The following is a 27,275-nucleotide window of genomic DNA, read 5'->3' on the forward strand; positions in this document are numbered from 1 at the left end:
GATGAGTGACGTCAAAGATGAGTAGCTGCCTCAAGTGCTACGGAGTACGAGGCGGAACTCCATCAGAAGAGAGAGAGAGAAAGCATCCATCAAGATAAACCCACCACTCTCCTTCGCGACCAGAAGCCCACCCGTGATGGGGCGCAAAGAGGCCATAGCAAGGTCCGTCGTGCGCGCCATAACACGGCGGCGACCCACCCAGGGCCGTAGCGCAAACCGTCTTGGCCGCATCCTCGCCCTCTTCTCTGCTTTCTTCTCCCTCTACCAGCTCCCACTTCACAAAATACGACCTGTCGAGTTTCAGAACATTCGATCGGAGCACTGGAACGTCAATGACGACGATTATGTGGCCGCGTTCTTGAACGAAGAGCGAGATGGGGCCGCACTCCGTGCCATGGGAGACATGGGCTTCTCCGGCTCCGTAAGTTCAGGCACGAGTATTCCGAGATCGCATCTCCCAATACTGACAATGATCCTCTTAGACATTCTTCTCCACCTGGAATCAACAATATCTCGTGAAATCCATCCCGCGACACTTCGAACACTCGTTCTTCGAGAATGATCTCGTCGAGCCCTACCTTGCCTACATGGCCCAGCAGCCGACATCTCTCCTCGTCCGGATCTGTGAGTTCTTGGGCTGCACGGACCGTGCGCTGGGCCGCACCTTGCGCATGGCCCCAAGCCATCACATCGTCATGGAGAATATAATGTATGGATCCGAAAAGGCCGAGGATGGATGGGAGCACTGGGACCTCAAGCCTACAAGCTACTTCTATCCCGAGCGTGACATCGCCGACGGTCGCTTGACAAGTGACGCGACCAAGGACCAGCTTGCCGACGAATTCCACGACAAGATCGTTCTCAGCGACAAGGACGCCAAGGCTTTTGTCGCGGCTCTAGAACGAGATACAAAGTTCCTTGCCGATCACAATGCGGTGGATTACTCGCTCTTTTTGGTCAGGATCAAGTCGGAGGACCCGGTGGCAGCCACAGAGCCCGGACCGTCCAACACTGAAGGGGCGGATGCTGTGCCGCAGAATCCGCCGTCCGTCCCACCATTGCCGCCCTCTTGGCGAACGGGCGTGCCCTCATCAGATGGGAAACACATCTTCCGCGCGTCGATCCTCGACTTCTTCTGGGCCAAACACAAAATACAGCCAATGCTGATGACCTTGTTGATCAAGACATGGGATTTGATCACAGGACATGGTCCCATGAGTATCACGACCACCCCCCAAGAGTACAGGGAGAGATTTCTCAAGATGTGCCTCGAGATGATAGAAGTAAAGGATGATGCTTGACCAAGGCGTTAGGGCCTGCTCTTTCACACTTCTCTTTCCTACGATACCCCTTTATCGCCTCCTAGAATACATGGCTACTTTCCTTTCTTTCGCTCTTACTGTATCTTGATCAAAGAATGCTGTCTCCTTCGTACATAAATATTGGAGTCTTACCACGTCTCTGGTTCTCGAATACAGCCTAATTCGTCACTTTCACCTACCATAATCGTTGCGTGCCATGATCATGATTATCCTGCATTCCGCAACTCCAAATGGCATCGTCCAAAGCCTTGGACCAGACTTCAATGGGGGCCGGTTCCCTCCCGGATCGACATACCTACAATGGAAACGAGAAGCAAGTGTACGAAGTAGACCTCGCTCGGGATGCTTCCCTGCCCAGCTGAAAACGCAAGCCAAGAAGCATGGTTGAAGCTCTTGCGACGCGGTCTCCGACTGCATATGTTACATCGTGAAGTCAGCCACGGAGTCCCACCTGCAAATCCGGACGAGCCGGCCAAGCGTGCCAGTGCAATCTGGTATTGAGATAGTTTCCCAAAAACCTGTTGTTGCTCCTGCCAAGCGAGCGCTGATCTCATGTTCTGGAAATGAGAGAGGCGGAAATTCTCCGATAAGTGTGAGCGTCGATCAGGCCTGAAGAACGTGCTAAACGGTGTTGGAGGCTCGAGCAAGCTGAGGCGGGATTAATTAATGCGAATTACAAGGGACTGCTGGTCTGGAACTGTCCAGTCGTGCCAGTGCCTCTCGATGGATCGTCGATATCGACACAGAATTGCCTGATTCGGCGTTGCCCACTCCGCAATCAAGCTGCAGACTCCACCCAAGAAGGTTCACGGCCCTGGGCGCGTGGGCAAGGGGCTGAGAATGACCGCCTTTTCAAGAATAGAACATGGGTTTGCTGAGTTTCGCATGGTGGCGGAAACTGAAGGGAAGGGCCATCGTCTCGCGGGCAAGCTCTTGTGCCATTGCGCGGATCAGCCTTCGATGGCGATCACTCCTCGCGGCAGGTGGACAACGAATGAAAACTTGCAATCCGGCCGGCCAGAGAGGACTGATGATGCTCTGCCTCCCTACCTAGGTAGGCTGGTAGGCTTTGACTAGCCTTGATAAGGAAACGGAGAGAGCTCGAGGGTGGGTTACATAGGGCGAGGTTCACACCACCTCCGTCTGTGTTTTGGACATGGCCTCAAAGCAGGAAACGGCGAGACGAGAGATTGCAGGAACCGCGCATGATGACGGTCATTGAATCACAGCGTTGCATTGACGGTGGTAATTCGTTGGCAACAGGTGCCCAAGTCGGCACGGTCGGACGACAGGGATCCAACGTTCCAGCACCGTGAGCACCATGAGCGCCGTTACTGTGCCTCTGTGCCTTGGAACAGGGCCGCTTCTCCAGCCCTCCATGGATGGATGTTGCGGTGCAGGTGCCATGGATTGGCCCTGCAGGCCCTGGAGCATCGCACTAGAGGCCGGTACTTCATTCCCTTCAGTGCCTCAGTGCCCCCTGCGTGGCTTGATTTTTGCGGGGATGGCTGTCGTCGTGGTGGGCCTTCCCGTCATCGTCACTGGCGGCCCCCTGGAGGACAGGGGAGCTAGGCCTCCACTGAACAGGTGCCGTTCCCTGCCCTCAACTCTCGGCCATGCTGCCGCCACACGGTGCTTCGCGATCTGTTTTCCCAACAGGGCTGAGATCGTCCGCCGCCTTTGTTTTGGCCGTTGAGCCGTTTCCCCCGCGCAGAATTGCCTGTCTTGCCTGTGCTTGGTTACTGGACCGCTGCTATTGAGGCTCCGGTACGTCATCCCTTTGCACCCCGGCCAATACGCTGCAACCAAACAATCGCCTCCCATCATGCAAAGAGCACTCCCGCCTTACCCAATGCCGCAAACGACCACACCCTTCCAGAACTCTGCTCTGACGAAATTGTCGTTTCCAAGACCTTCGCCAAAGCTTCCCAGCGCAGACAGTCCCTGCTGCGGAAAACCCTTGGCGGCACCCTGAATGTCAGCCAGTGCAACCGCACTCCCATGTGGTCATCGTACTGTACCTGCATTGTTGTCTCAGCCTCCACCGAGAGTCTTTCTATCTGCCAGAGACCCCTAGTTCTGCTCATTTCCAGGGCGTCAATGCCGTTGTAGAATCTCCCAAGGGAGACCTCCTGGACCGACGATGGGCGTCTTCTGGCAAGTGTCCGGAACGCGAGGGTTCATGTGTCATTACCTACTCCACGAATTGCATCGCTGCTCGATCATGGTCGAGGAAAGCAAAGGGCGGCGCACCAGTACACAAATCTGCTCAGGCGAAGTCACCTGTGCGAACCTAGCCAAGCGGCTTTTTCCTTCCAGCTCATCGACGCGCCGGCCCGGAGGTGATTTCCTTGTTTTGGCAGCTTGATCCGCCAGTCCGCTATCGCCGTGTGGCTCAACACTCAGTGTCTGGCGCCACTGACGGAGTAGCTCAGGGGTGAACCGTCGCCTATATCAGGGCCTGATATATGTGGCGAACACACAGTCCAACCCGTTTATCGTTTCCGTTTTCGTCATCCTAGGGGCTCGTATCAATGGCAATGACGGTGTGCAAATGAAGCGGAAAACGGACCCCAGTAGGGAAATTGACCTCGACCATGCTTCTACCAGGTACTTGGAAGATGCGTGCTGTCTCTGCCGTTCAGCTTCGTACCGTCCATGCCCTGACCCCGACCCATTACTCGCAAGGATTGAGCAGTTGGCACTCTGTGCTAAGGACCATGGTTCGCTGCCGCCGTTTCATCTGAAGACGGCCTGAGGGAGCCAAGAGACTCTCATTCATGGAAGACGGTGCCGAGCTCTTCGATGAGATAGCTATATCATTCTTAGTATGTCGATCACCATGGCTTTGTGACGACGATCTGGTCTGTCTCCCAGGTCCTTGTTTATCTACAAAGTAGCAACAGCTGAAGTGACGCAAAGTCGTGTGCAAATTGGCTCGACGTCGTTAACTTGACAGTGCAAAGGAGGAGGAAGACAGAACCAGGTATGCTGCATCGCAAAGTATAAGAAGCATCAAGTCTTCCCCGGATCTGGGACAATCATATCCTGTTCTCCATCAGCTTCAACGAAAAGCATTCAATCGCTACAACAAGCCCTCTCGCTACTACTTGTTACCAATCTTCCATCACATTAATAATCATAATCCAAACTACCTCAAAGCTCTTACCTTACTACCCAAAGCCAACATGAAGTTCTTCGCCGTTGCCGCCGCCCTCTTTGCCGGTGCCGCCCTCGCCGCTCCCACCGTTGAGGAGCGCCAGACCCCCTACGTCCCCTGCTCCGGCCTTTACGGCACCGCCCAGTGCTGCGCGACCGACGTCCTCGGTGTTGCGGACCTTGATTGCGGCAACCCTTCTAAGACGGCCACCAGCGCCGACGACTTCAGCGCCGTGTGCTCCGCCATCGGCCAGCGTGCCCGCTGCTGTGTCCTGCCTATCGTAAGTTCGAGATCCAGATTTGATGTCTGCCTCCTAGTATAGAAGAAATTCGGACCTGACTTTTTTTCCATCTGTACAGCTGGAGCAGGGCATTCTGTGCAACACCCCCGCCGGTGTCGTCGACTAAGTGATGTGGCGCCGAGGCGGTTCTCCGGTCCCGCGCCCCCGCCCCGCCCCGAGAAATCTGGCCGGTCGGTGGGGCCGTGGGCCTTCCGCCGCCACGCACGCCGGTGTTGGCGAAGTGGGGGGATCCTCGACGGATCGCTTCGCTTCGCTACCTCACCTGATTTGTGTCTGATAGCTTTTTGCTTTCCCATTATTTTTCTTTGCTTTCGAATGGAACGGGCATAGGAGTGTTCTGGACCATGAGGGACGATGAATTCTTGGTCGACCAGTCCTACTAGGGATTCCACATTCGATGGAATTGTACCATACAACCACTCCCTTTTGGCAACATGTACAGTAACTGTCAAGAGGAGATATGATCTTCTACGGTTGAAAACCCTTTCTGAATTATTATCTTTGTGTGCCTTGGAATTCTGTCTGAATGCTCTTGATCTCGATCTTGGAGATAAGATCATGCACTTGTATTCACCGTGATGAGTGATGATATCACGAATGGTTCAGTGGCGGCCTCTTTCCACCACACCTCTACCTCGTGAGGTCCGCGGAGAAGTCATCTGGACATGAAGATTGCTGACCAAGGCGGCGCAAGAAATTCAATGATGGGACGACAGGCTGCACGATTGAGTTTCGTCCATTGTCAGCACCATCCTCCTGGGATCTAGGCCACAGCCTACCCCCGTTACCCCCTCAAGTGACTCGCGCACATCAGAACCTGATCTGGAACCGCGGCGGACGCCGTTCGGACTGGTACCATGGGCTTTCTCTCCAAACAAAACGAAAGTGTGCTGAGGCCTCACAGCTCCATGCACGACTAGGCGAGATCCGGGTACAGTTGTGATGTGGACGAAGGGGAGCCATGCGCTGCCGTCTCTTCGCGTCGATGATCACCACTGCCACTGCTGGCCCCGTGGCGGGGGATAACTACACCAAGCACACGTCACGCATACACGCGCACGAGGATCACTGTGCGAGCCGGCCAAGGCTACAGCATCGCATGCACAAGAGAGGAGGAGAAAAGAGCAAGGCGATCACTCAGCCAGAATCTTGGCATTTCTGTGTCTCCTACGGAATGGCTTGGGACTAAGGCCTGAACTATTGACAAGAGGCTTAGGGAGAAACCTCAAACCACATGTGCAGGAAGAAAGTGACTTCCATCCGAAAGGGGCAAAGGCTAGTGCTGGTACCAATCCGCTTCGGATACAGTCCGGGAGTTTTGACTTCAATGATGGGGTTTTGGCGACGGCTGGGCACTCGTGGGCGTCAAGCTTACCACAACCGCCTACCTAGAGGGATCGCGATGGGGACAGGAGATGAGGGGAAGCAAGGGCATCCCGGTTTGCCCTCGTCCGGGTACCAGGAGTCGACAGCAATGGGGAGCGAATGGCACCTCTTCACAGCCTGCGGCATGATGGAGCGATGGCTTGGGCTTGGGCAGCTCTACGTTGAGCTAGAGGACAACAGGCGACCATTCAGAAAGTCCCAATACTGGTACGGAGCGTCCGACCACAATATGAGGGCTGGGCTCAAAGGGACGGGGAACTTTTGTGCTGGCCGGGAGGTCGTAAAGCGACCAACTGGAGGGAAGCTCGTCACATCGTTTCACTTTCTCTCACCGTATCATGAAGATGTCAGCACGGCTTGGTCTGGACCCTACGGCCCGAGCAGCATGAGGATACAGACCTCTGTCTCTGCGGCCCGCCGTCAGACGCGTGGACAGTGAGACAAGATCAACAGGCTCGCCAGGGGCGTAGCCGAGCAGATCTCAGGCCCTCAGAGACCGGTCGGTACTAGTTTCCGGCAACCGGATCAAACAACCGTGTCAGGTGCCAAGTGGTACGCGTACCAAGCGGCGGTGCACGATGGCTTGCAGTGGCCCCTGAGGTCGTCACCTATGGAGCTGAGGGAAAGTATGGGCGTACAACGGAGCAGCTGAGAGGCACTGACCGAAAGTTCGGCAGCTCACCTCACCTGTGTGGGACGTGAGGGGAAAGTCGGTCAGATCCGGGCGACGGGCCCCGCTGAGGAACCTGCCGAGAGACTACTGGGCTCGATGATTTCTGGAGCTCGACTCGAGCGAGAAATATTGATCCAGGACCCATCCCTCCGGTGCGCGAGTCTTGGTCTGTCGAGCGACCGTTCGTGCGGCTATTGATCTCGCCCATACGGCGGATTGGGTCCATTGCATGAAGAAAACCGACTCTTCAGGCACGGCGCTATTGGATCTCTCAAACGCCCAAAACGGTTACTTGGCGACCGGCACGAGGCGCTAAGCAGTAGCCGTAGTGAAGCTTGTTGCTCCTCGTTCGCTGCTTGCCGGTTCCGTACTGACACACACCAGCAGGCATCGCAACCGCACCACGGCTGGAAAGGCGAATCGGAACGCACAATGAGAGTTTCTTCCGCCATCGTCCTTTTCGTGACAGCTGGGAGGAGGAACGGGAGAGGGAAAAGGGGAGCGTCCGTACGGCACCGGTTGGACATCATCCAAGTGGCGCATTTTAGGGTCGCCGAATGTTGGGGGCTACTTGGCCTTCTGGGTGTGTGGGTGCTGTGGAAAAGCTCCGAACAGCCAAAGAGAGTGCGGTCAAGTAACTAAGGCCAAAAGTCCCTGAGAAAACAATACATGAATCAATACCGGGATAGGTAGGTAGGGTGTGTGCGTGTGTGCGTGTGTGTGTGTGTGTGTTGATGTTCTCGTGCCACTGTGCCGCCAGACACTACCTGTGGGCGGGTGACGTATCCGGCTCCAGCCACCCGGGTTAGCTCGGCGAAACCCCGCACAGAACCCTGGAGCAACTTGAGGGGAACATCGGTAGCTGGCATCCGGATCTTCACCACCCCCGCTTCCTGGTGCGACACTGCTTCAGCCTCAATCGCTCTGTCTGGACGCCCATGCACGCATGGGATGGGACATTTCGTGTTGGCAGAGCTCCCTCTCAAGGCCTCTCTCATGCGCTCATCTTGCCCTGCCACCGTCAGCAGTGGCGTCCAATCGCTTGTACGGACCAATGTGAGCGACCGTCCGTTCAGCATGGGATGAGAGAACAGCCTGAGCCTGACCCTGGGCCGAATGAGAAAAACACCTGCTGCATATCAGGTCTGGACTTCGATGCCAACCCCTCACGAAGCCATGGCCGGCGACGCCCGAAATAGCAGCCAGTCTGTGTGCTGCAGCAAATGTCCGCCAGCCGTTGCACAGCGTGGCCCTCGTCTGACCTTTTCCACTGGATGCTGGCCACGTCCCTGCAGGGCCCCCTTTCAGCTGGCCTGCCCGTCGTGCTGGCTGGTTGGCGTTGCCGGTTCTGGCTCCTGTTTGATGCAACATGCATGACACTGCAGCTGCCAAGCCCAGTGCTGAAAATAACTGTGAGCATGATTTCTCTTTACGTAAGGGCTCGACCTGTCTGGACGACAAAAAGGCTGGTCAATGAGCCGATGCTGGATCATTCTGCTCCCATCTCATTGGGCTCTTCTTTGCATTAGAGCTACATTTGATGCGCTGTTTATTGTCTTTGCTTTCTTTTTTCTCTCTCTCTTCTCGTGTCTGCCTGTTTGCTGCTTGCATGTTTGCTGGACCCAAGCTGGGGCGCAACATAGATGCATGAGCATGCTGGTGATGGGCGCGGAGATGCAGGAGAGCTGGTCAGCAGACACGGCATCGCTCGGCCTCTTGCGCCCAGGCTTCTGCTAGCTAAGATGGCTACAGATAGTTACCATTCTCTGTGGATCTCCAACAAATATCAACAGATGTATTGTGGATTACGATGACCGTGGTGCTCCGCCCCGTCTGTTCGCTTCAACCCTAGATGGACGATATTAGGTTTCTATGGTGTCTCCTTAGCTGCTCCCACTCTTCCCTAGAGCCGCCAGTCTCAAAAGGGTGGGAAGCGTCAGAGTTGAGGAAGGTAGTTTGGACGAAAGTGGTTTGGCTTTAGTGAAGCTTACCACACACCTCGACCCGGGAGCCCGTCTTCACCGGCGCGGGCCCTCCCCCTCTTGGGTCCAAACGATATCCTGATTTCCCCATATGTCTAGTCCCTGGCTAATATTCTTTACCTTGTCCAGCATTGGCTGGTTTGATCCATGCCAAGAGAACCAGATTCTCAATAGCGTCTTGCTGCCCCCGTTCAGACGACATCGCGAGTGTGTATTCGCTTCCGACGACTTCAGCCGCAACCAGCCCTGCCGGGTAGACACCAAGCGACCATCCACTCGACAAGCTTCCACTGTCCTCAATAGTGGCGGTCTCGAACAGCTAATCTGGGTACCCGTCGGGGGCGCCACAAGTTGAAGCTCTCCATACACACCCTCCTCGATGCGATTAGACTCACAGTCTGATCATGATGTGGTGTCCAGGGCCGTCATACTTGCCTCCTCCACGTACCGACACATGCCCAACTTCACTTTCCGAAGTACGCCACGACAAGGAGGCAAGCATCATTATTCAAGACTCCACACATCCCTGCAGCTCGTATTTCTGAACCAGTGAAGCCGGCTGAGCCAAGCTTGGGACGTCCAGACCCAGTGCACTGGGTAGACAAGTGTCCGGCCATGAGCTCACCGACCACTGTGATGGACAGCTCTAGCCTCTGCGGATCGGGGAAGAGCAGAGTACCATCAACGATATCCTCCTGGTTCTCTCCCCAATCTTACCTGATTCCGTCTATAAGAGAGACGGTCCGCTCCCGTTTCTGGCTCATCTTTCTCTCTCCTCTCATCACCCACCCTCAGACTCAGAAGTAGAACAGTACCCTCAACTTTATTCATATATCAAGAGTCAACAACCTTCCTACACATCCAACATGGTTGCTTTCAAGTACCTCCTTCTCTCTGCCGCCGCCGTCTTTGGCGTTCTGGCCCAGGATGAGGGATCCGACGCCGATGCCGCTGCCGCCTGGGCCCAGATCAGTGGTGGCGATGATTCCCTCGCCGTGGGAAACACCAACCTGAAGCGCTTCGCATCTGAGGCCCGCACCACTACCGGTGGAGATATGGGCGATCCGTACTGGGGCGACTACTGCCGTGCCCCCTTCACCAAGCCTCCCTGCGCGACTACCTGCAACCGCAACAACTGCTTCCGCGGCTTCCTCAACATCCGTGACGGATCGGATGGCAAGGTTGGTCCAATCCGGAGAAGAGCGCGAGCGCCCTGATGATGAAGAATAAACCCGCTAATCAACCAATCCTGTCTAGCATTGCCCCATCAACGCTTTCTCCTTCTGCTGCGGCTGGAACTGGCTGCCTCCCTTTGTCAAGCTCTGGGCTGTCAAGTGCGGCGCGCTGTACACGCTTGCTCCGTACTCAGCCAACTGCAACAGCCCCGGCGACACCCCCGCGCAGATCGTCGCCAAGGTCGACGACGTCTGCGGCTGCACGCTCAACCACGAGGTCCTCGTCGACAAGTCCAGCGACTACTACAAGGCCAAGTGCTACGGCCCCAACGACTCTCACTGCAAGAACAAGAAGTGAGCGATTCGCGATAACCACCCTCCGGAACCCGGCTTCTGGTCTGGAGAGGGGTGTCAGGGATCTCTTTTGCGGCTTTGATGCATGGACTGTAGTGGTCCAGGCCACAGCTGCTGTGATGATGCAATGTTACTCTGGTAGGAGGGTTCAAGCAATGGTAATGGGCAAAACATAACATTCTTCCACGCTCCTTTTGAAGGGACCTCTTGGTTATTGGCACACAAGACACATTTGTCTCAGGGAGGTGCTTCGCTCGCCTCGAGATATCTTGCAAACGCGTGCCGGTACCCTAGGCCCGAACACATAGTATAACCAGGCGTTACTTGGAGTAATGGAACACATTGCTGGCTAAATGCACCCTTGTTCTTCCGTCGTGTGTTGGTTTGAACAGAACAGAAATGCAGTGACATACAGTGCGTAATCACTTCAACTAGGCCTGCTCCTCAATTCGTCTCGTCCTGGCCACCACCACAGCAGCCTTGAGCTCCACCGTAGCCCACACTCTCCCCTCCGCCCTAGTGAACGGCTTCGCCTCCCGGCTGAGCAACTCGCACTTGACCTGCTGCAACTTGTCCCCAGGCCCAGCGACGCGGCCACGTCGTCCACCCCGCCCGACACGCGGTCTACACGGAAGAGCGACGAGGGGTCACATGGGAAGCGCCATCTTCATCATAGATCCAGAGTTGAATAGTATAGGTTCATTTCAGTTTTGAACATGCAGACAACGACATTATATTCCCTTCCTAACTCAACTCCATATCATCATATCCAGCCGCCGGAGGAGACCGGGGAGGAGACCGGGAGACACCGAGCGGAATCATGGGGGGATTTCAAAGGCAACGAAGGCCAAATGTCACCAATACGGCTAATCATCGATTAGTTTGACCAATGTTCAACATGGGAGTGTTTCGTCAATCATTTGTTTCACGGACCGAACCGGGAAAACGAGGGAAAGGTCAATCTTATCATCACCAGCATCAATGAGTGCTCTGGCGACGATGCCGGAAGCGGCTTAGAGCGCGTGGGTATCCCGATGGTGGCGGCCGACGATTTAGCGCGCATCATTGGCTACTTGGTCCTGTCTGACAAATGCAGCAACCAATGCGGTCATCGTGGGAGCTGGTGGCTCGCGGAGGCACTTTTAGCCATAACATCATCGATGCTCCTCGGAGTCTTCGCTGCCCCAGTTCACTCCTCCCAGATACCTATTGAATCGCACATTAACTTCGCGCTCTCGCTCCAATGAGGCAACTGAGGATGGCGGCCGACAGCGGGCCCTTGGCCGTGTCCCATGCCTTGTATGTCTGCGAGACATGCAAAGGGCGAAAGAAGAGATGCGACAAGATGCTACCCTGTTGTAGCTACTGTTCTAGACGGCGTCTCCGCTGCCGATATGACGAGCAGCCACGGGAACAGGCTGCCACTTCAAAGCAAAAGGCAGCAAGTCGTAGCCCGGCTGCGTCGCAGTTCACTCTTCCGATCTCGCCGGTCTCCATCTCGCCAGAGCCATCGTCACTGGATTCAAGAGTGTATTCGCATGTGCAAGCTCTGATCCGCTCGACAGGCCAGTATGTGGACGACGTCTCAGTACGCTACTTCTCTGGGCTTCAACGCCACCGGCCCCTCATATCGAGAAGGCGATTTCACGATGGCCTGATCACTCTGGGCGCGGTTCCTTCTGTCGACTTTTCTGTTCTTCTGTTGAGCATGTGCTTGATCACTTCCACTCACAAACTGCAACAAAGAGGCGGGAATAGGCACGCGAGACAGATGCTCGATACTCGGCCGCTCTATCTAAATGCCAAGTCGCTTCTTGCGACGGCACAAGGCCTCGACGCCGTATCGGTCCCACTTGTACAGGCGGGTGTTCTACTGGCCGTGTATGAATACGTGAACGGTAAGCCGGACGAGGCATTCGCGTCTATTGCGGCCGTTGCCCGTATTGCCTGTGCGGCTCGTCTCCATCTTCGCTTGCGCCATGGCCTCACCCTCCCACCCCTTCAGACACATGAACTTGACTCGAAAGCAGTGGGAGAGTCTTCTTTGTTGCAGCGTGTAGAGGAATCCAACGTTTGGTGGAACATCATTGTGTGCGAACGGTAAGTCCCAGGTCACCGCGCCAAAGTCACCGCCGTCTTGTACCTCATCACTGATAATTCATATCATCGGTTAGGGCGTTTTCGTGCGACGTAACTATCCCGGAGCAGCCTCTGATAACCTCTGTGCCTGACGAAGACTCCCGCCTGCCACTGGAGTGGAGTCTGATGGGTTCGGACGATCTTCCTACAGAAGTCGACCGGGTGACGACATTGTCCGATCTGGCGTCGACCAGTGTGGGAGGGTTTGCCAGGACGGCACAAGTCGTCTGGTTTATCACTCGGATTTCTGATGCATTCAAGATTGCGAATCTCAATCTCCGGCTGTCCCAACTCCAGGCATTGGATGATAGGCTGCAGCAGTTTCTTCGAGTGCTGATACAACAATCCAGTGCCCGTGTTGGATTCTATTGCGAGCCCGTAGCCCTGGCCATCCGGTGAGTTTTCATATGCCAAGAATAGACTACGGCAACCAGAATTATCTGGAGATCCTAGAACGCTCTAACCAGTCGATAGAGCGCTTTTCATCCTGCACCAACACATCCTCGAGCTTCCATTCAAGGCTACAAACACCAAGCAGAGGTCGCTTGAGGAGTGGCGTGAGTACTCTCGAGCAGCCCTGGACACGGCAACGGGGATGGTGCTGGACATTGTCGACTGCCATAACAAGGACATTCTTTGCGTGAGCCTGTCGCCTAGTTACTCGTGGCTCGTGCGAGTCGCCTTGCGTCATGTAGTCGGGAAAGACTTCATTGCGACCGATTCTCGCTTTGGAGGTGCCGAGGAGCAGTTCCGGAGATCGCTAGAATGGTTCCTCGATGCTGAAGCACCGGCCGAGGAGCGAAAACCCGGTCCAAGGGGGCCGGAGCTGACAATGCCTCTGCTTACGCCCTTTTCAGGGTGAGAAAGACGGATATCGACAGAATTGATGAACGGCATTGAGGAAGTGCTGGAGTTCCAAATGAAATGAAGCTATCGGAGTTCTCGTTGTACAAGCCTTCCTTTTGCTGTACCGGGGCTTGCAGATCATGCTGCTCCTCTAAAATTGCCACCTGAGGACCCCCGATGTTATGCGACAGAGAGAAAGTGCCGGCCAGGGGTGCGTAGATCCGTTCGGTTGTCGATACGGTTTGTCGATACGGTATGTCGATCGCTTCCCGGCGCTACTTAGTAGTCCGGGTCAAGCCTCAGAGACAGTGCAATAAGACACGGTGGTGGGTGGCGTGGCGCTCGCGAACAGCTCCCCACCCAACAAACAACTGGGCCCTAAGCTACTGTCATCACCACGTAATTGTGCATCATGTTATCACTGGCTGATACACAGCGGTCCTGGTCTGTCAGCGGAAGATCCTCCGGAGCTGATTATTTGCTTTCTACCTGAGGTGGCGTGTCCATCAGCTCAGCTCCTGAACTCTTTTCCCGTCGCGCCGGTAACCTGGGAGGATCCGTTGCCATTACTACATTGCGTTCCCCAGCCCGTATTTTGCGATAGCTTTTGAGCCTTTTGCATCGTCTCGACAGGAAGCCGCTACTCGCTCGAAACACAAGATTTCCTCCTGTATTGCCACCCACCAGGTCGGTACGCTTACGGTCCCACTTTGCCCCGACAGAAACCTCTGTCTGTCCCAGCGAGCCCGGCTCTGCATCTGGTACATGGCAGGGGAGCATGGTACTTTAGATGGTGGATACTACGTAGGTGCGTACGGGGATAGCCGTCGTGTCTGGGGATTTTTGAGTCGACTCAGAGCCTACATATTTCCTCCGACTGCCAGCAAGATTGGATGCGAGCAAGCGCCGATAGCTTTCTCATACGAGACGCCCGCCCCCGAACGACGTCAAAATGGCGAAAAGATACACGCCAATCCTGCCCGCACCGCCGGCAGCCCTCGAGACGCCCGCCGCCACCCAAACCGCGTCGGCCGAGACCGCCATCGACAAGCTTACGGAGTCGGGTCCGCAGGCCCACAAACCCAAACGCTCCGTAGGACGCACAGCATGTGTGGCGTGTAGGGTCAAGAAGTCAGCGGTCTGCATCCTCCTTTCTTAACATTTAACCTCCTCTATTGCTTCTGGCAAGAGGCACACCTAGCTTGCACTGTCAACCGGTTTTTCGTGATTGCCGTATCGAGCCCAAGGGGCTCGTTGGCCGCGTTGGAGCTAAGATTCCCGCCGCCGGTCTCCGCTTCTTTGCAGCGGGGAGGAGGGATGCGTCGAGCACAACCAATGGCCTGAGCAAAAGCTCCCATCAAGTGAAACTACCTGGCCTGAGCCTCAAGCCGCCAGTCCATAGAAGATGCATTTTGAACAATTATCATCTTTCTGGGCGGGCCCTGAAAACACTGCACTTCCTCTGGTGTGCTCACCTTGCTGAGCCTCGTTTCACTCATCGTGGGCAACAGCTTGCTGGACCGCATTGTTCACCAGAGACGTTACTGACACTTGCTTACCATTTCTAGTGCGACAGCAAGCGGCCAAAGTGTTCGTCTTGCGCGAAGAGAAATCTTGAGTGTATATATACCCTCCGGCTTCGAACGCTTCCGGAAGGCCAGGTCGAGGAGATCGAGGCCCTGAGACAAGAGAATGGGGAGCTTCGCAGACGCCTGAAAGACGTTACTCGGATCCTCCGTAACCTTGAAAGCTCAGAAAGTTCAGACTCTCAGTCTCCTCTAAAGTCTCTAACATCGCCGGTCTCCGAAAGACTCTTCGTTTCCGCAGGCAGCGACACGACAGACCCACGACAGACTGTCGTTCAATATGGCTCGACAAAGACATTCTCCCAGCCGGCTCAAAACAGCCTCGAGTTTGAGTTGATGATCCGACATCCCATCGCCTACCCGTTCCTGTTGCCCGTCAACATCTCAAGCCTTGAGATCGAGAGTTTTCTGACGCGTCTGCGCGATCCTTCGAACGAAAGCACTGAGGGCAATCCCGAGAAGAAGAGTCCCGAGTAAGTTTCGACTTCCTGCGTCTTCATAGGGAAAAAAGAAAAGTCTCAATTACCACTTCAAGGCTTCCGAAAGCTTTGACTGACTCAGCACGACCGATACCAGACATTTTCAAGTCTTTGACGAGGATTCCAAGAGTCTATCCGAACCCAATGTTCCCGCAGCCGAGGAAGAAGATAAAAGCTTCTCTCACAGCAAGGGGCCCATTTACTGCGATGACCGCCTAAACAATATCGAAATAAGCCACTGGACCAGAATAGTCATACCCAACGAGCTTGCTGCTCATGCTATTTCGCTTTACTTGTTGACCGACCATCCCATAATCGCTCTCTTTGATGCCAATCTTTTCCTGGATGACCTCGTCCACGAGCGAACCAAGTTCTGCTCCCCATTGCTGGTAAACGCATTGCTCTGCTGGACATTGGTAAGGAATTGCCTTTCTGGATTCGGTTTTAAAACGTGCCAATAGATTACTAAGTAACTGAGAATAGCAAGCCTTCAGTTCGATCAGGCCGGAAGCGGCACTTCTGAGCGTCTTGTTTTACAACGAGACTACCAGGCTATACGAGGAGGAGAAACAGCGCAACCCTTTGGAAGGACAACCGTTGATGACGATCACTGCAACACAACTGTTGAGTCTTGCATGCATGTGCCATGGCAAAGAGGAGGAGAGCATGAAATACTTGAATGAAGGGATTGCAATGGGCAAGGATATCGGCCTCTTCGATGTGAACCCGGCCAACTCTGCGAGGAACTGGCTCGATGATCATATTGACTGGATCAAGGCGGCTTCCTATGTTGCTTGGGGCACATTCTGCTGGGTTACGTAAGTATGCTCATACCAAGCTACATGCATGCCACAAACACTCCCTCTTTGTTACCAGTTTTCTCGCTTTACCACGATCAGTCTGTGCCGAAGCTAACTTCACGGTGGTGATTTATAGATGTCGATGTCTTAACTTCCAATGTGGTCTGATTCAACAACCGCCCACTCTACCCATTCCAGGCACCCAGATCATACGGGATTCCACACCAGTTCCGGAGCCCTTTGAACTTCCATCTTTTATGGGAAAGACTTTTACCTATCTGTGTCGCTTCTGGCCCATCGCGAATGAAATGATCTGGAAGTACTACGATGAAGACGAACTGGCTGCTTCAGCCGACCGAGCCTCCTTAGAGTTTGCAGAGAAGGAGTTTCTTGCGTTGCTGGACTGGAGCAACTCCCTTCCGCTCGAGATGGTACGGGGCCCTCAGACACCACACCACGCTATAATAGCCCAGTAAGTCCTGCGCGTGGTTGAGTGTATAGAGCAGATCTTCCTTTGCTGACGCGTCTGGCGACAAAACAGCATATACTTCCACGTCGTTGTTACTGATCTCTTTCGGCCCTTCAAGCACCAGCTCCCCCACCGCACGCTGCAGCTGGCGAGCTTCACCGCCGAGAAGCGCACGACCGACACCGTCTACGACGCCTCGATCAACCAGCTCAAGCACCTCGTGCTCGTGTACCGCACGCGCTTCCCCTCGGCGTCGTACACCATGCTGTGGCAGTACTGCCTGCTCTACGTCGCCAACGCGACCCTGCAGCAGAAGGAGGACGACACCAGGGACTCGGAGTGGTGGTTCTGGTTCTTCCTCTGCATCGCGGGGTACCAGAAGCTCTTCCCGTCGTTCCGCGTCGTCGAGAGCATCGTGCAGGGCCTGCTGACCATGGCCATCTCCAAGGGCGCCCTGACGGCGGGCGAGGGCCGCGCCATGATGGGCCGGCTGCGCGGCGGCGGCCAGCACGCCGGGTTCGCGCACGCGGTCAAGGGCACGTTCATGGTGGACCTGGGCATGGCGTCGACGGACCCGCTGGCCGCGTGCGTCGACAGCCTGCCGGACAAGTTTGACGAGATGATGCTCTACGACGAGTACCTGGCCAAGGAGGCGATGGAGTCGGTGGAGCCGACCTCGGCGGAGGAGATTAACTGAACTGGAGTTTGTGGCGCGGCTTGGAGCGGTTGAGAACGAGGTGCTGGTGGTCTTTGATTTTGTTTTCACGATACAACACAGACTAGAAGTGCTCTGGCGTTCTTATTTCCTTTGTCTATTGATTATGGGTTGCTATATGAACCGTTCATGATTTCTGTTTTGAATTTAGTAATTGAGCCTATTCGCACACTGTCAGACGGTTCCTGTTTCCCATTCAGACAACTCCATGTTGCTCAATGCATTATGACCTTCGATACATGGTAATGAGGGAATAGTACGGAACGTCGGCCAAGATTTGAAGGGTCGAGTCATCATGGTTTCGAAGACAGCTAGTTGTACTTTCGACTACTCTTTTGGCCACAGTCAAGTTGTAAACGACAATACACTTGGCCTTCTTGTTTCTTTGGCCTCTTTTGGAGTATCCCGGTGGAGTCGACTAAGTCAAGCTGAAGGTGGGCCGCCAGCTGTGAATTCGTGTCGCAAGCACGGCGTGACTCAGCTGTACCCCAAGGTACTTAGACCAGACCACCTGCCAAATGACCAGGCCCTGTGGAGAGAGTCTTTTAACAAGAGATCGCTCGAACAGCTCTTTTGGATATACCGCAAGGGACTTTAACGAGTTTTGGAGAAAACAAGAGCAGACTAGCAATGAACTATCAATAAGCACCGACAGCTAGAATGACGACACTCGCAGCACCAGCCCGGCACAGCAGCACCAGCGGCTTCGCAAATACCGTTCAGGCAGATACGCGCGCACCAGGATGCCCAGACCATCACCGTGTACCAGGCCTACAGCCGGGCCATCGCGGACCCGGCCGTCGCAGCGCAGAAGCTGCACGCCTCGGACAAGTTCCGCCACACGCGCATGACGTGGATCAAGCCCAGCTGGGCGTGGATGCTCTACCGCGCCGGCTATTCCTACAAGGATGCCGGGCAGGAGCGCATACTGGCTCTCAAGATGCGAAAAGAAGACTTCATCAAGGTCCTGGAGAAGGGTGTTCTCACATCGCATGGCAGCTCTGCCCAGGATGGAGAGCAGGACACGGAGCAGGCCGCCGAGGAGGAGGATATAAACGAGCGGGAGCAGGGAGAGAAGGCTGAAGCAGCAGCAAGTGAGACTGGGAGGAAGCGCAGAAGACATCGCGACCCCGCGAAACCGAAGTCTCCGGACGTCAAGATCCAGTGGGATCCAGAAAGGACTGTGCGGCTGGAGAAGCTCGAGTACAGGAGCATACAAATCGGGATTCCGGCAGCGATCAGCCCGCAGTGGACGGAGGAGTGGATTGTGAGCATTGAAGACGTCACCGCCAGAGCGAGAGAGTTGAAGAGGGTACTTGATGAGGAGCCTGAGGTGACTGACGCTGCACTACGCGAAAAGGGATTGATTCCTCACGAGACACCGTTTGAGCTGCCCGAGGAGTTGCAGAAGTCGTTAGGAATGATCGATAATGCGTAGCACTTCAACGCTCTCCTCAGTGTACTCGTATTATAAAAGGAATAGCTACTGTATGCGATAATAGTCATGTAGGATGAGCAAGAGTAGTCAAATTGATCTTCGAAAAATCTACAGCTGCCAAGTCACTGGCTCGGAATGTCCGATGAAGTCGCCCTCCTGGCTGGCAATTCTGATCTGCACTGAGCCCTGACCGGCTGTGGACAAGTCCAGAGGCGTAGAGAAGGTGTAATTAACATTCGAAAGCGACGCAGTCCAGTTCGAGGCTCCTGGCGTAGTCCATTCGGCCCAGCTCTTCACAGTCGCCCAGAATGACCAAGAAACAGTCGGTCGCCCTGCAGCCCCTGTAATGTTGAAAGTCCTGAAAGAAGGACCGTTTGGGTCCGTATCGACAGACGTGCCAATCGACAGTACGGTGATACCGTTAGGGGAGAGCTCGACACCCCAAGTATTGTCGCCGCTTTTACTGCCGGAGCCAGCGAGCACCTCAGCCGAACCCCATTTCGCAACCTTGAACGGCGTCAGTGATCGGGGGTTAAGGCTCAAGGTTGCTTGCTTGGCCGAGTCTGCTTCGTTGATCATGATGACGAAAAGCTTCTTCTTGTCTGGCGTTCGTGCGGTGATGTAATCGACCTCCGGGTCCGACAGTGTGACCAAGCTGCGCGGCTGCCACAGCTCCGCATCCTGGCCGTAGATCCTGCCCGGGGCAAAGCCATACGGCACATGGCTGCCAACCTTGGCGGTAATAAAGCCGTGCGGGAAGTCAATCTGCCCTCCGGAGAGCAGGTGCGCGCTCGATATAAGGTAGTCGGTCACCCACCCGATGTGCCACCAGCCGTGCCACGGATACCTCGAACCACCGGCGTTGCCTTGGTACCAGTAGTAGCTGGGGATGCCGCTACGAGCATCGACAAAGGCATCACGGCCGCGAGCGGCGAGACGCGCGAGCTCCAGGAAGAACTTGTCTCCTGTCGCTTCGTGGATGCGGATGAAGGTACCAGCATGGCTGCTGATAAAGATGGGGCCACGCTCCGTAGCTGTGCCGGTGAAGCCCGCATGCTCATAGTTCAGCGCCACTTGGCTGAGCTGCCAGTCCTGTAATTTCTCGCTTCCGCGCGTCTTGATCGCATCGCTGTTGACGGGGTGGTTGAAGATGTGTAAGGTGTAGAACTTGGCTGTCTCTATGGCAGCGTCGAGATACGTCTTGTCCTGCGTCAGGTCGTACAGATCGAGCAGGGCTTGGGCGGCAAAGATGGTGGCAAAGTCCGGGTAAAGGTAGGCGTCATCGCAGACTCCGAGCCACCGGCCCGTGGCCAGGACGTGCTTGATGAACCATTGTGCGCCGGCCTCGGCCGCTTCTAGGTACTTCTGGTCTTTCAAGACCCGATACGCAGTGATAAACCCGTACCAGGTGGCACGGTTGTCTGTCAATTGTGGGTATTTGACGGTCTTGGGGTCGGATCGGATATAGCCAATGTCAAAACTCCCATCTGCTTTTTGCCAGCTCAGGAGCTTTTCTGCTGCCTTTTTGAAACGCGAGAATAACACATCATCTGTCGCGTTGAACAGCAAGATGTTGCCGACATCAGACAGCGTGTAGAATGTGGTGAAGAGCGGCGAGACATAGTCAGGCTCATTGTGGCCTATCCAAACGATCTCGCTCACAAACGCCCCGTTCTTGTAGTACTCTCCAAGGGCTGCCCCGTCAAATGGACCGCCAGTCGTGTCTTGCTGAGCGAGCTTGAAATTGCGTGCGTATGGCAGTCTCTCCACCAGCATCTGAGGGTCATTGGTGAGGTTTTGGACCATCCACATGGCGGCCACATCAGAGAGCTTGGCCGACTCAGCTCCAAGGGTGAGATTTTGGAATTTCCAGAGATTCCACTTCGAGGCAGGCGTAACGACAAAGTCATGGATACGATTCAGCCTCTCCCTGAGGGAAAGAAGATTCTTCGCCCGCTTGGCGTATTCGGACAAGGGATAGACCTCATTGTGGACGAACTTGTTCACCTCGAACCAGGTGTGGGGTTCATCCGTCACGACGTAGAGGAAAGTGGCGCTGACGCTGGTACCGGCGGACATCTGTGAGTGAGCCTTGCCAAGGACAGGGTAGTACGCCGTGGGAGAAAGGGTGCCATTACGGCTCCTCAAGCTCATTCCAACGTTCCACTGCTGCTGTCCTGAAATATCGCTGGAGGGGTAAGGATCTCGAGCCAATGATGGATGTGGCATAACTGCAAAATTCAGCTTCGACTGGGTGTCGGACAGGATGGAAACAAGGCTTGTCGTAGCTGCCTCGACAGAGACTAAGGGTTCGATCGGGACACCCTGAACATAGGTGTATGCCAAAGTGTGGTTGGATTCGACTTGGTTCGAGGACCAAAATCCAGGAACAACACCCCAGCCAAGCGCGTCGTCGGCGATGTCAACCACACGTGGGCTAACAATAGAGTACCAGCCACCGGCTTTTGGCACCCATGTCGTGTTGACAGAGATGACATCCCAGGAGCGAGAGGTGTCAATGCTCCAAGTCGCAGTGAAAATACCGTCTTCGAGGACCGATGTGGTGGTCACCGTACCCAGCTTGCACGATGATGTGATGTTCACGGGCGCGAACTCGGTGTAGTGGCCAGCTTGGCCATTCTGGACTGACAGAGTAGCCTGAGCAGCTGTGGTCTTGTTTGATACAACGGCGTAATGACTCTCAGCGAGAGATGACGCGTCTTTCCATTGGCCACCACTGCTCCTTGTCAGGATCTGGGTAGTCCAGCCATCTGAAGCTTGCGTCCACTTGACTTTCAGGGTTCTTCCAGAGATGACAGCGGTCTTTGGCTTAGCTGACGCCGCCGTGACAATCTGCAAGAGGCTGACAACAATGAGCGAATACCGCATGATGATCCGAGCCTAGGATGCCAGTAAGCCTGCCTTCCTCAAACTCCCTTGAGATGTTTGAGACATCACACCAAGACCCACGGCAAAGCTCATGGGTTCTTATACACACTTCAGAGGCCCAGATAGTCCGGGGAATGATCACCGTCCTTCACCCATCTTACCCCAATTCAACCTGGCTCCTCGTGAGGGGAAATGAGGTGTGGAGCACCTGTCAGAGACCAGCGAGGCGCCAACCGATCAAGGGTTCGACATCGCAAACGGGCTGGTAACAGAGCTACAAGATTATCCATCAAACACAAAAGGTTAGGCAGTGAAATAACCTGCGGGGTGCCCAGTAACGACCTACCTCCTATTCAGGCTTGAGGTATCTCTTGATGAACTTCCTGTAATCATTCTCATCCCTGCTTGCCCACATCTCGTAGGCCCAACCTCGATTAGTTGGCAGTGCAAGCCACCTTTCGATCGTGCCAAATCCATCATGGGATAGTTGCATTAGTAGCTGCACTAAAAGTGTTCCATGGCCTCAGGATCCAGCAGCCCTAATGTGGTGTGGACGGTTGCGGAGGTTCCTCCACACGGAACGCCCGTCCGTGACGGTTGCCAAGCTCTTCCCCACAAACAACTCTACCGAGCCCCAGGGCGGCGGTTCCGCTCATCATCCTCCCGATATGCCGGATGAGAGAGGCATTTACTAGGTACACTACGAAATCCCCCCTCCCCAATCCATCCTTGACACCTGTGCTACGCATAATGAGTTGCTGAAATTATCACTGAAGGAGGTTTAAGATTCAATAAAAACCACAATCCTGGTCACCAAGACAAGTGTTCGGCGGCGACAAGGAAATAAAGAGCGGTAGTTCTTTTTCTCTAGTCTACAAAATTTTAAGGATTTAAGTTTATAGAATACAACATTACCGTTTCATTTCTTCTATCAGGACCTTGGCCGTCCCTCTATCAGAGTCCTCAAAATGTGCTCGAGGTCAATTGTAATATGCCGCGGCACTTCTCATACGACGCCACCGGTCCAAATAGTCGCGACCGGGGGCCGGATGAGACTTGCGAGAGACTCTTTTTCGTTCAGTCAGATTCTCAATAGCTTGCAAGTACGCTCCGGCTAAGGGTAAACCTGGCCAAGGTTGTGAATATGGCGCCAACCACCAAAGTCGCGCCTGTGAACATGGATAATGCCAAGTAACCGTAGGTTCCCACAAGCTGCCCGCCGATGGGAGAACCGACAAGAGAACTGAACACGTTAGTAAATGGGCTGGGAAGGCCAGAACATGAGAATATGTACTTACGTGATGGCCATCGAACCCATTAGCAAACCCATTGCAGTGCCCTGGCTCTCATGGGTAGCAATCTTTCCCACACTCGCACCCTGGAGGCTCATAACAGCCTGTAGGAATTTAGCAAATGCTGTCTTACATCGCACGGGGCTTACAACTCGTGGGAGACATACCCCAGACGTGAATCCATAGGCAAGTGACCAGATGACTAGTCCAGCCAGGTTGACGATTGCCGTCCAGCAGAAGCCAACGACACCAGAGGTGAAAAGCGCCAGGATGAGGATGTTGTAGTGGCCATATGTGTCGGCAATATGTCCCGGAACAACCCTACCGACGAAGGAGGCAGCATTGATGGCCGAGATCATGGAAAAGGAGACATCGCTGGGCTGTCCGAGCTGGCTCGCGTAGGATGACACATAGAAAAAAGGCGCAAACATGCCTAGATACCCAATTGCTAGCCCAATGGCAAGGTAGATAAATGTCTTGCTCTTCAGCATTGCAAGCACTCCAGAGGCAGGCTGATCTGAGGGCTTCTCTGAGGCCTCAATAGCTGGGGTGTCTGTAACAGGGTTTGTGGTTTCGTCGGCATCTGATGAAGCTGGAGCTGGAGCGGGAGTCGTGGCTACGCGGGGTGCTTCGCGTACAGTGAAGCAGGCGATAAGTAGACATGGCAGTGTGATGAAGCCAAAAGTTCGCATGGTCCACCCGAAACTAACGTGATGATAGTTGAGCAGCTTGTCAAGGGTGATAGGCCATATGATGCCGCCGAGCGATGAGCCGCCAATGACCAGACCTAGCGCGAGACCTCGACGATGCGGCAAGTGCCTCGAAACAACTCCTACCGGAGGCCATGAAATGAATGGCATGCTTAATCCTAGCAACAATGACTGCGCTAGGAAGAACTGATAGTACTGAGAGCAGAGAGACGTCATGAATATCGCGAGAAGGTAGCCTGAGGAACCCAGGCAAAGGAGTTTCTTTGCGGTGGAAAGGTTAGCTAATTTCAATCGGGTGAGGTCTTACACGGGAAGTCGTACCGTAGGACCAACTCTATCGACGAGAATCCCCGCGACGGGGGCCAAGGCATAGAGAAGGAAGATTGCAACAGATCCGATCCAAGCAATCTCAGACTCTGAATGGTCATGCAACTGGTTCGCTTTGTACTAGGGAAGTGTTGTTAGCGATGGCGGTATTTCATGAGGTCAAAGAGAAAAGAAATACATGATCTTGGAAAAGTCCCCAAGCATTAAGATAGCCTGTAGTGCAAAAGAATGCCAGTGAGGCCCCGAGCACGGACAGATAGGCTCTCGAGTTGTGTGATTGAGACATGGCAAAGAGTGAGAAGGGCCAAATGCTGATGCTACTACACCGCACCACTGTACAAGTAGAGACGTGCTTGCAATAATGAGATGGAATATATAAATGGTAGCCAATAGGACTAGATAGCATCAATGAATAACAGGAATGCAGACCGACGGTGTAATATCAGATCTTATTCGGAGCTTCCACGGATCTCCACTATTGAACTAGAAGTATCGAACTACAAGTACAAGTAGTAACTACAGTTTCAAATGTCTCTTTTAGCACTGTGTGGATATCCATGGAAGATCCGGATGAGATGTCATTCTACAACCTCCGGTTCTCATTCCTTCCACAAATCGGATAATCCATGTATCAGACTTCGATCTTGTCGGTATAATCCTGAAGACTGCAGAGGACTGGCTCCAATAGAGAGGATGAAACGCAAGGCGTCGTCAGCGGCAGTGGCGGCACCCTCGGCCCCCCGCCGCCGTCAGCCGCAAATATCTTGCGACTTTTGTCGAAGCAAGAAGCTCAAGTGTGACAGAGGACGCCCCTGTCTCAATTGCTCCGTGCGAAAAGTCCCATGCGACGGGCCTCCGGAAGAATTCAACATAGGAGTATATCAACAGTGAGTTCCCATACTCACCATTGACGGAACAGGCGTACTAATCGGAGCATGACTAAAGGTTTCCCAGCGTACCAGGGGACGAGCTGCTAGACAGGCTACGTAGGCTTGAACAGGCTGTGTTCGGGGGCGAGAGGCTTGCTGGTGGCACAAATGCATCGTCGCCCCCGAACGAGCATCGCTCAAATGACCATAGAAACACCATTCGGACGAAGCATTCTGCACCATCACAGCTGATGGGCAACTCTGGTGCTGCAAATTACAGTTCTGTGGTGAGCTTAGATTGCAGCAAGCCATTTGCTCCCTTTCTCCTTTTTGACACTTGATACAGTTTCTGGATCACGGGCACGACTTAACGTTCGGGGTCTATCCGAGACAGCTGGCCGGTACCCAACATCCCGTCTTGCCTAATGGCGGCCCGCAGGATTGCGAGGGTGGTTCAAGAGATGTACGACTGCCGACAAGAGAGGATGCCATGTCCTTGTTCGATGAATACATCGAGAATGCCAGCTACCTCCTGCGCATAGTGCATGAGCCCACCGCTCGACAGATGATCGTCGACACTTACAACCGCCTCTCACATGGTCAGGAGGTGGAATTGGGTATCGCTGCTCTCATTCTTAGCATATGTGCATCGAGTGCTTTTCTGTGGAATGATAGAGGCCCCTCCTCGCTCAGGTTCAAAACGGCAGAAGAGGCGGCCCACCAATCGTTCCTCTGGCGCAAGGCGACTCTGGATATTCTTGATCAAAGTTCGCGGTCCTCTCCCAAGTCACTCGAGGCTGTTCAAGCCACCATGATCCTGGCTGAGCAGATATACAGTCTCGAAGGACTCTCCAGCACATACCACTACTTGCACAGCTGCTCTATCAGTGTTGCGCGGCAGATGTCACTTCACCTTGTCGACGCTCCCAATCAGCCTGATCAGGGCAATCTCATCACCCGCGAGTACAAACGCAGGATTTGGTGGTACCTTGCTTCAACAGATTGGTAAGTGGTACCCCATTGCCATGTCTACTGAGTTCGTCAAACTGGAGTATCTAACGTGGACTTTTAAGGCTGCTTGGCATCATGAATGGCGCCTTGGATCGAACTTACTTGATCAATCCAAAACATATGATTGTCAAGTACCCACGTCACCTCAACGATGAGGACGTGGCTACCTTTGCTGAGGATGAAGCAAGACCAGACACCCAGCCCACCGAGATGTCCATTTTCATCCAACGCATACGTTTGGCAGATACGTGCCGTCGGATTATCGACGGTCTTCCTCTAGGCATAGGTGAGATCGACGGCCTACCATACGAACAGGTTGAAGCACTAGATCAATTGTTCGAGCGTGATCTCACAAATCTGCTCCCGGCACTAACCCACCCTGACCCCCTGCCGCCAGAGGCGCCGGCCCGGTTTGCGTTTCAGAAGAAGACGATTCTCCTGGCGTACCACGCAAGACGGGCCCGACTTTTGCGCCCGTATCTCCGGCCAGGTCCCGCGCTACATGAACCTCTCCGCGACAAGCTCCGAGCCACATGCTTGAGGTCTGCGCATGCTGTCTTGCAAACAGCCTCAGCTGTCCTGCAGGACTGCCTCGGAGAGTCGACGATCGTCACGACTCCAGATGGTAGCATTGTGCAGAAACAACCCTCGTCGCACCGAAACGGCTGTATCATCAACCACCTGTTCATGTCCTGCATCGTGCTTGCAACCGACCCCACCCTCAGTCTTGGTGCGTCGAGCACGAGAGATGCAGAAGCGGAAGCACGAAGGTTGGAGCTTACTAATACAATCCAGTTGCTGGAGAAGGTGGGTAAGGACTCGGTCATGGTTACGAATATGCTGCGAGATCTGACGGGCATACTACGACGGCCCCGTAACCAAGGCGTTGGAGCTGTCGCCGATGCGGTGCCCTGTGAGGCGGCACTGCCAGCGCTGACTTCTCCTTCATTCAAGGACGCTGGGGACTGCACTGCTATCGCAAGTGACGGGAATGTTGATCCGGTCCAAAATGGGAGCTTCGATATGAACTCGGCGATGGACGCGAAACCGGAGTGGAATCTCGCCGAGGCAGACTCAATTGACCTGAACGAGATCTGGGACGAGTTCATTGGCAACATTCCGAATGCGGAGGGGTGGGATCAACTGTTTGCAGACCTGGACACCTTTCCAGTCCCAATATGAAGGCGCTTGCCCGTCAGGGTCAGAAGGCTTGAAAACATATCATTTGCGACATGACATTCGAGAGGCATGGACCATATTTTCTACACAATGAATGCCATATGCGTATCTTATCCCCTCCTCTCAAGCAAAGAGTCAAACAATGTCGTATCGAAAATCTATATCTCCGCCCC

The 27,275-nt window shown here is 54.3% G+C and overlaps 8 protein-coding genes across 8 annotated transcripts; 6 read left to right on the forward strand and 2 right to left on the reverse strand.

Annotated features, from left to right (window-relative positions):
* Positions 1-136: 136 nt before the first annotated feature.
* On the forward strand, positions 137-1,301 carry E0L32_006885 (uncharacterized protein; the record flags this gene model as incomplete). The annotated part of the gene is made up of 2 exons (XM_031141566.1): positions 137-421; positions 483-1,301. The coding sequence occupies 2 exons, from the start codon at positions 137-139 to the stop codon at positions 1,299-1,301; spliced, it is 1,104 nt and encodes a 367-aa protein (XP_030994184.1).
* A 3,209-nt stretch (positions 1,302-4,510) lies between these two features.
* On the forward strand, positions 4,511-4,889 carry E0L32_006886 (uncharacterized protein; the record flags this gene model as incomplete). The annotated part of the gene is made up of 2 exons (XM_031141569.1): positions 4,511-4,762; positions 4,842-4,889. The coding sequence occupies 2 exons, from the start codon at positions 4,511-4,513 to the stop codon at positions 4,887-4,889; spliced, it is 300 nt and encodes a 99-aa protein (XP_030994185.1).
* A 4,801-nt stretch (positions 4,890-9,690) lies between these two features.
* On the forward strand, positions 9,691-10,357 carry E0L32_006887 (uncharacterized protein; the record flags this gene model as incomplete). Its single annotated transcript, XM_031141570.1, has 2 exons — positions 9,691-10,005; positions 10,082-10,357. 2 exons carry the CDS (start codon positions 9,691-9,693, stop codon positions 10,355-10,357), a joined length of 591 nt encoding a protein of 196 aa, XP_030994186.1.
* Positions 10,358-11,596: 1,239 nt separating this feature from the next.
* Positions 11,597-13,354, forward strand: E0L32_006888 (uncharacterized protein; the record flags this gene model as incomplete). The annotated part of the gene is made up of 4 exons (XM_031141571.1): positions 11,597-11,652; positions 11,716-12,453; positions 12,528-12,887; positions 12,967-13,354. The coding sequence occupies 4 exons, from the start codon at positions 11,597-11,599 to the stop codon at positions 13,352-13,354; spliced, it is 1,542 nt and encodes a 513-aa protein (XP_030994187.1).
* A 936-nt stretch (positions 13,355-14,290) lies between these two features.
* Positions 14,291-18,825, forward strand: E0L32_006889 (uncharacterized protein; the record flags this gene model as incomplete). Its single annotated transcript, XM_031141572.1, has 8 exons — positions 14,291-14,476; positions 14,907-15,397; positions 15,501-15,819; positions 15,887-16,221; positions 16,280-16,675; positions 16,745-17,332; positions 17,733-17,880; positions 18,064-18,825. 8 exons carry the CDS (start codon positions 14,291-14,293, stop codon positions 18,823-18,825), a joined length of 3,225 nt encoding a protein of 1,074 aa, XP_030994188.1.
* Positions 18,826-18,933: 108 nt separating this feature from the next.
* On the reverse strand, positions 18,934-21,714 carry E0L32_006890 (uncharacterized protein; the record flags this gene model as incomplete). Its single annotated transcript, XM_031141573.1, has 1 exon — positions 18,934-21,714. The coding sequence occupies one exon, from the start codon at positions 21,712-21,714 to the stop codon at positions 18,934-18,936; it is 2,781 nt and encodes a 926-aa protein (XP_030994189.1).
* Positions 21,715-22,694: 980 nt separating this feature from the next.
* Positions 22,695-24,329, reverse strand: E0L32_006891 (uncharacterized protein; the record flags this gene model as incomplete). The annotated part of the gene is made up of 6 exons (XM_031141574.1): positions 22,695-22,782; positions 22,841-22,957; positions 23,013-23,110; positions 23,174-23,977; positions 24,038-24,163; positions 24,222-24,329. 6 exons carry the CDS (start codon positions 24,327-24,329, stop codon positions 22,695-22,697), a joined length of 1,341 nt encoding a protein of 446 aa, XP_030994190.1.
* Positions 24,330-25,163: 834 nt separating this feature from the next.
* On the forward strand, positions 25,164-27,105 carry E0L32_006892 (uncharacterized protein; the record flags this gene model as incomplete). The annotated part of the gene is made up of 3 exons (XM_031141575.1): positions 25,164-25,199; positions 25,259-25,917; positions 25,986-27,105. 3 exons carry the CDS (start codon positions 25,164-25,166, stop codon positions 27,103-27,105), a joined length of 1,815 nt encoding a protein of 604 aa, XP_030994191.1.
* Positions 27,106-27,275: the final 170 nt, after the last annotated feature.

This window comes from Thyridium curvatum, assembly GCF_004353045.1.
Source record: "Thyridium curvatum strain D216 chromosome Unknown NODE_40_length_362384_cov_81.811220, whole genome shotgun sequence".
Classification (NCBI taxonomy): domain Eukaryota; kingdom Fungi; phylum Ascomycota; class Sordariomycetes; order Thyridiales; family Thyridiaceae; genus Thyridium; species Thyridium curvatum.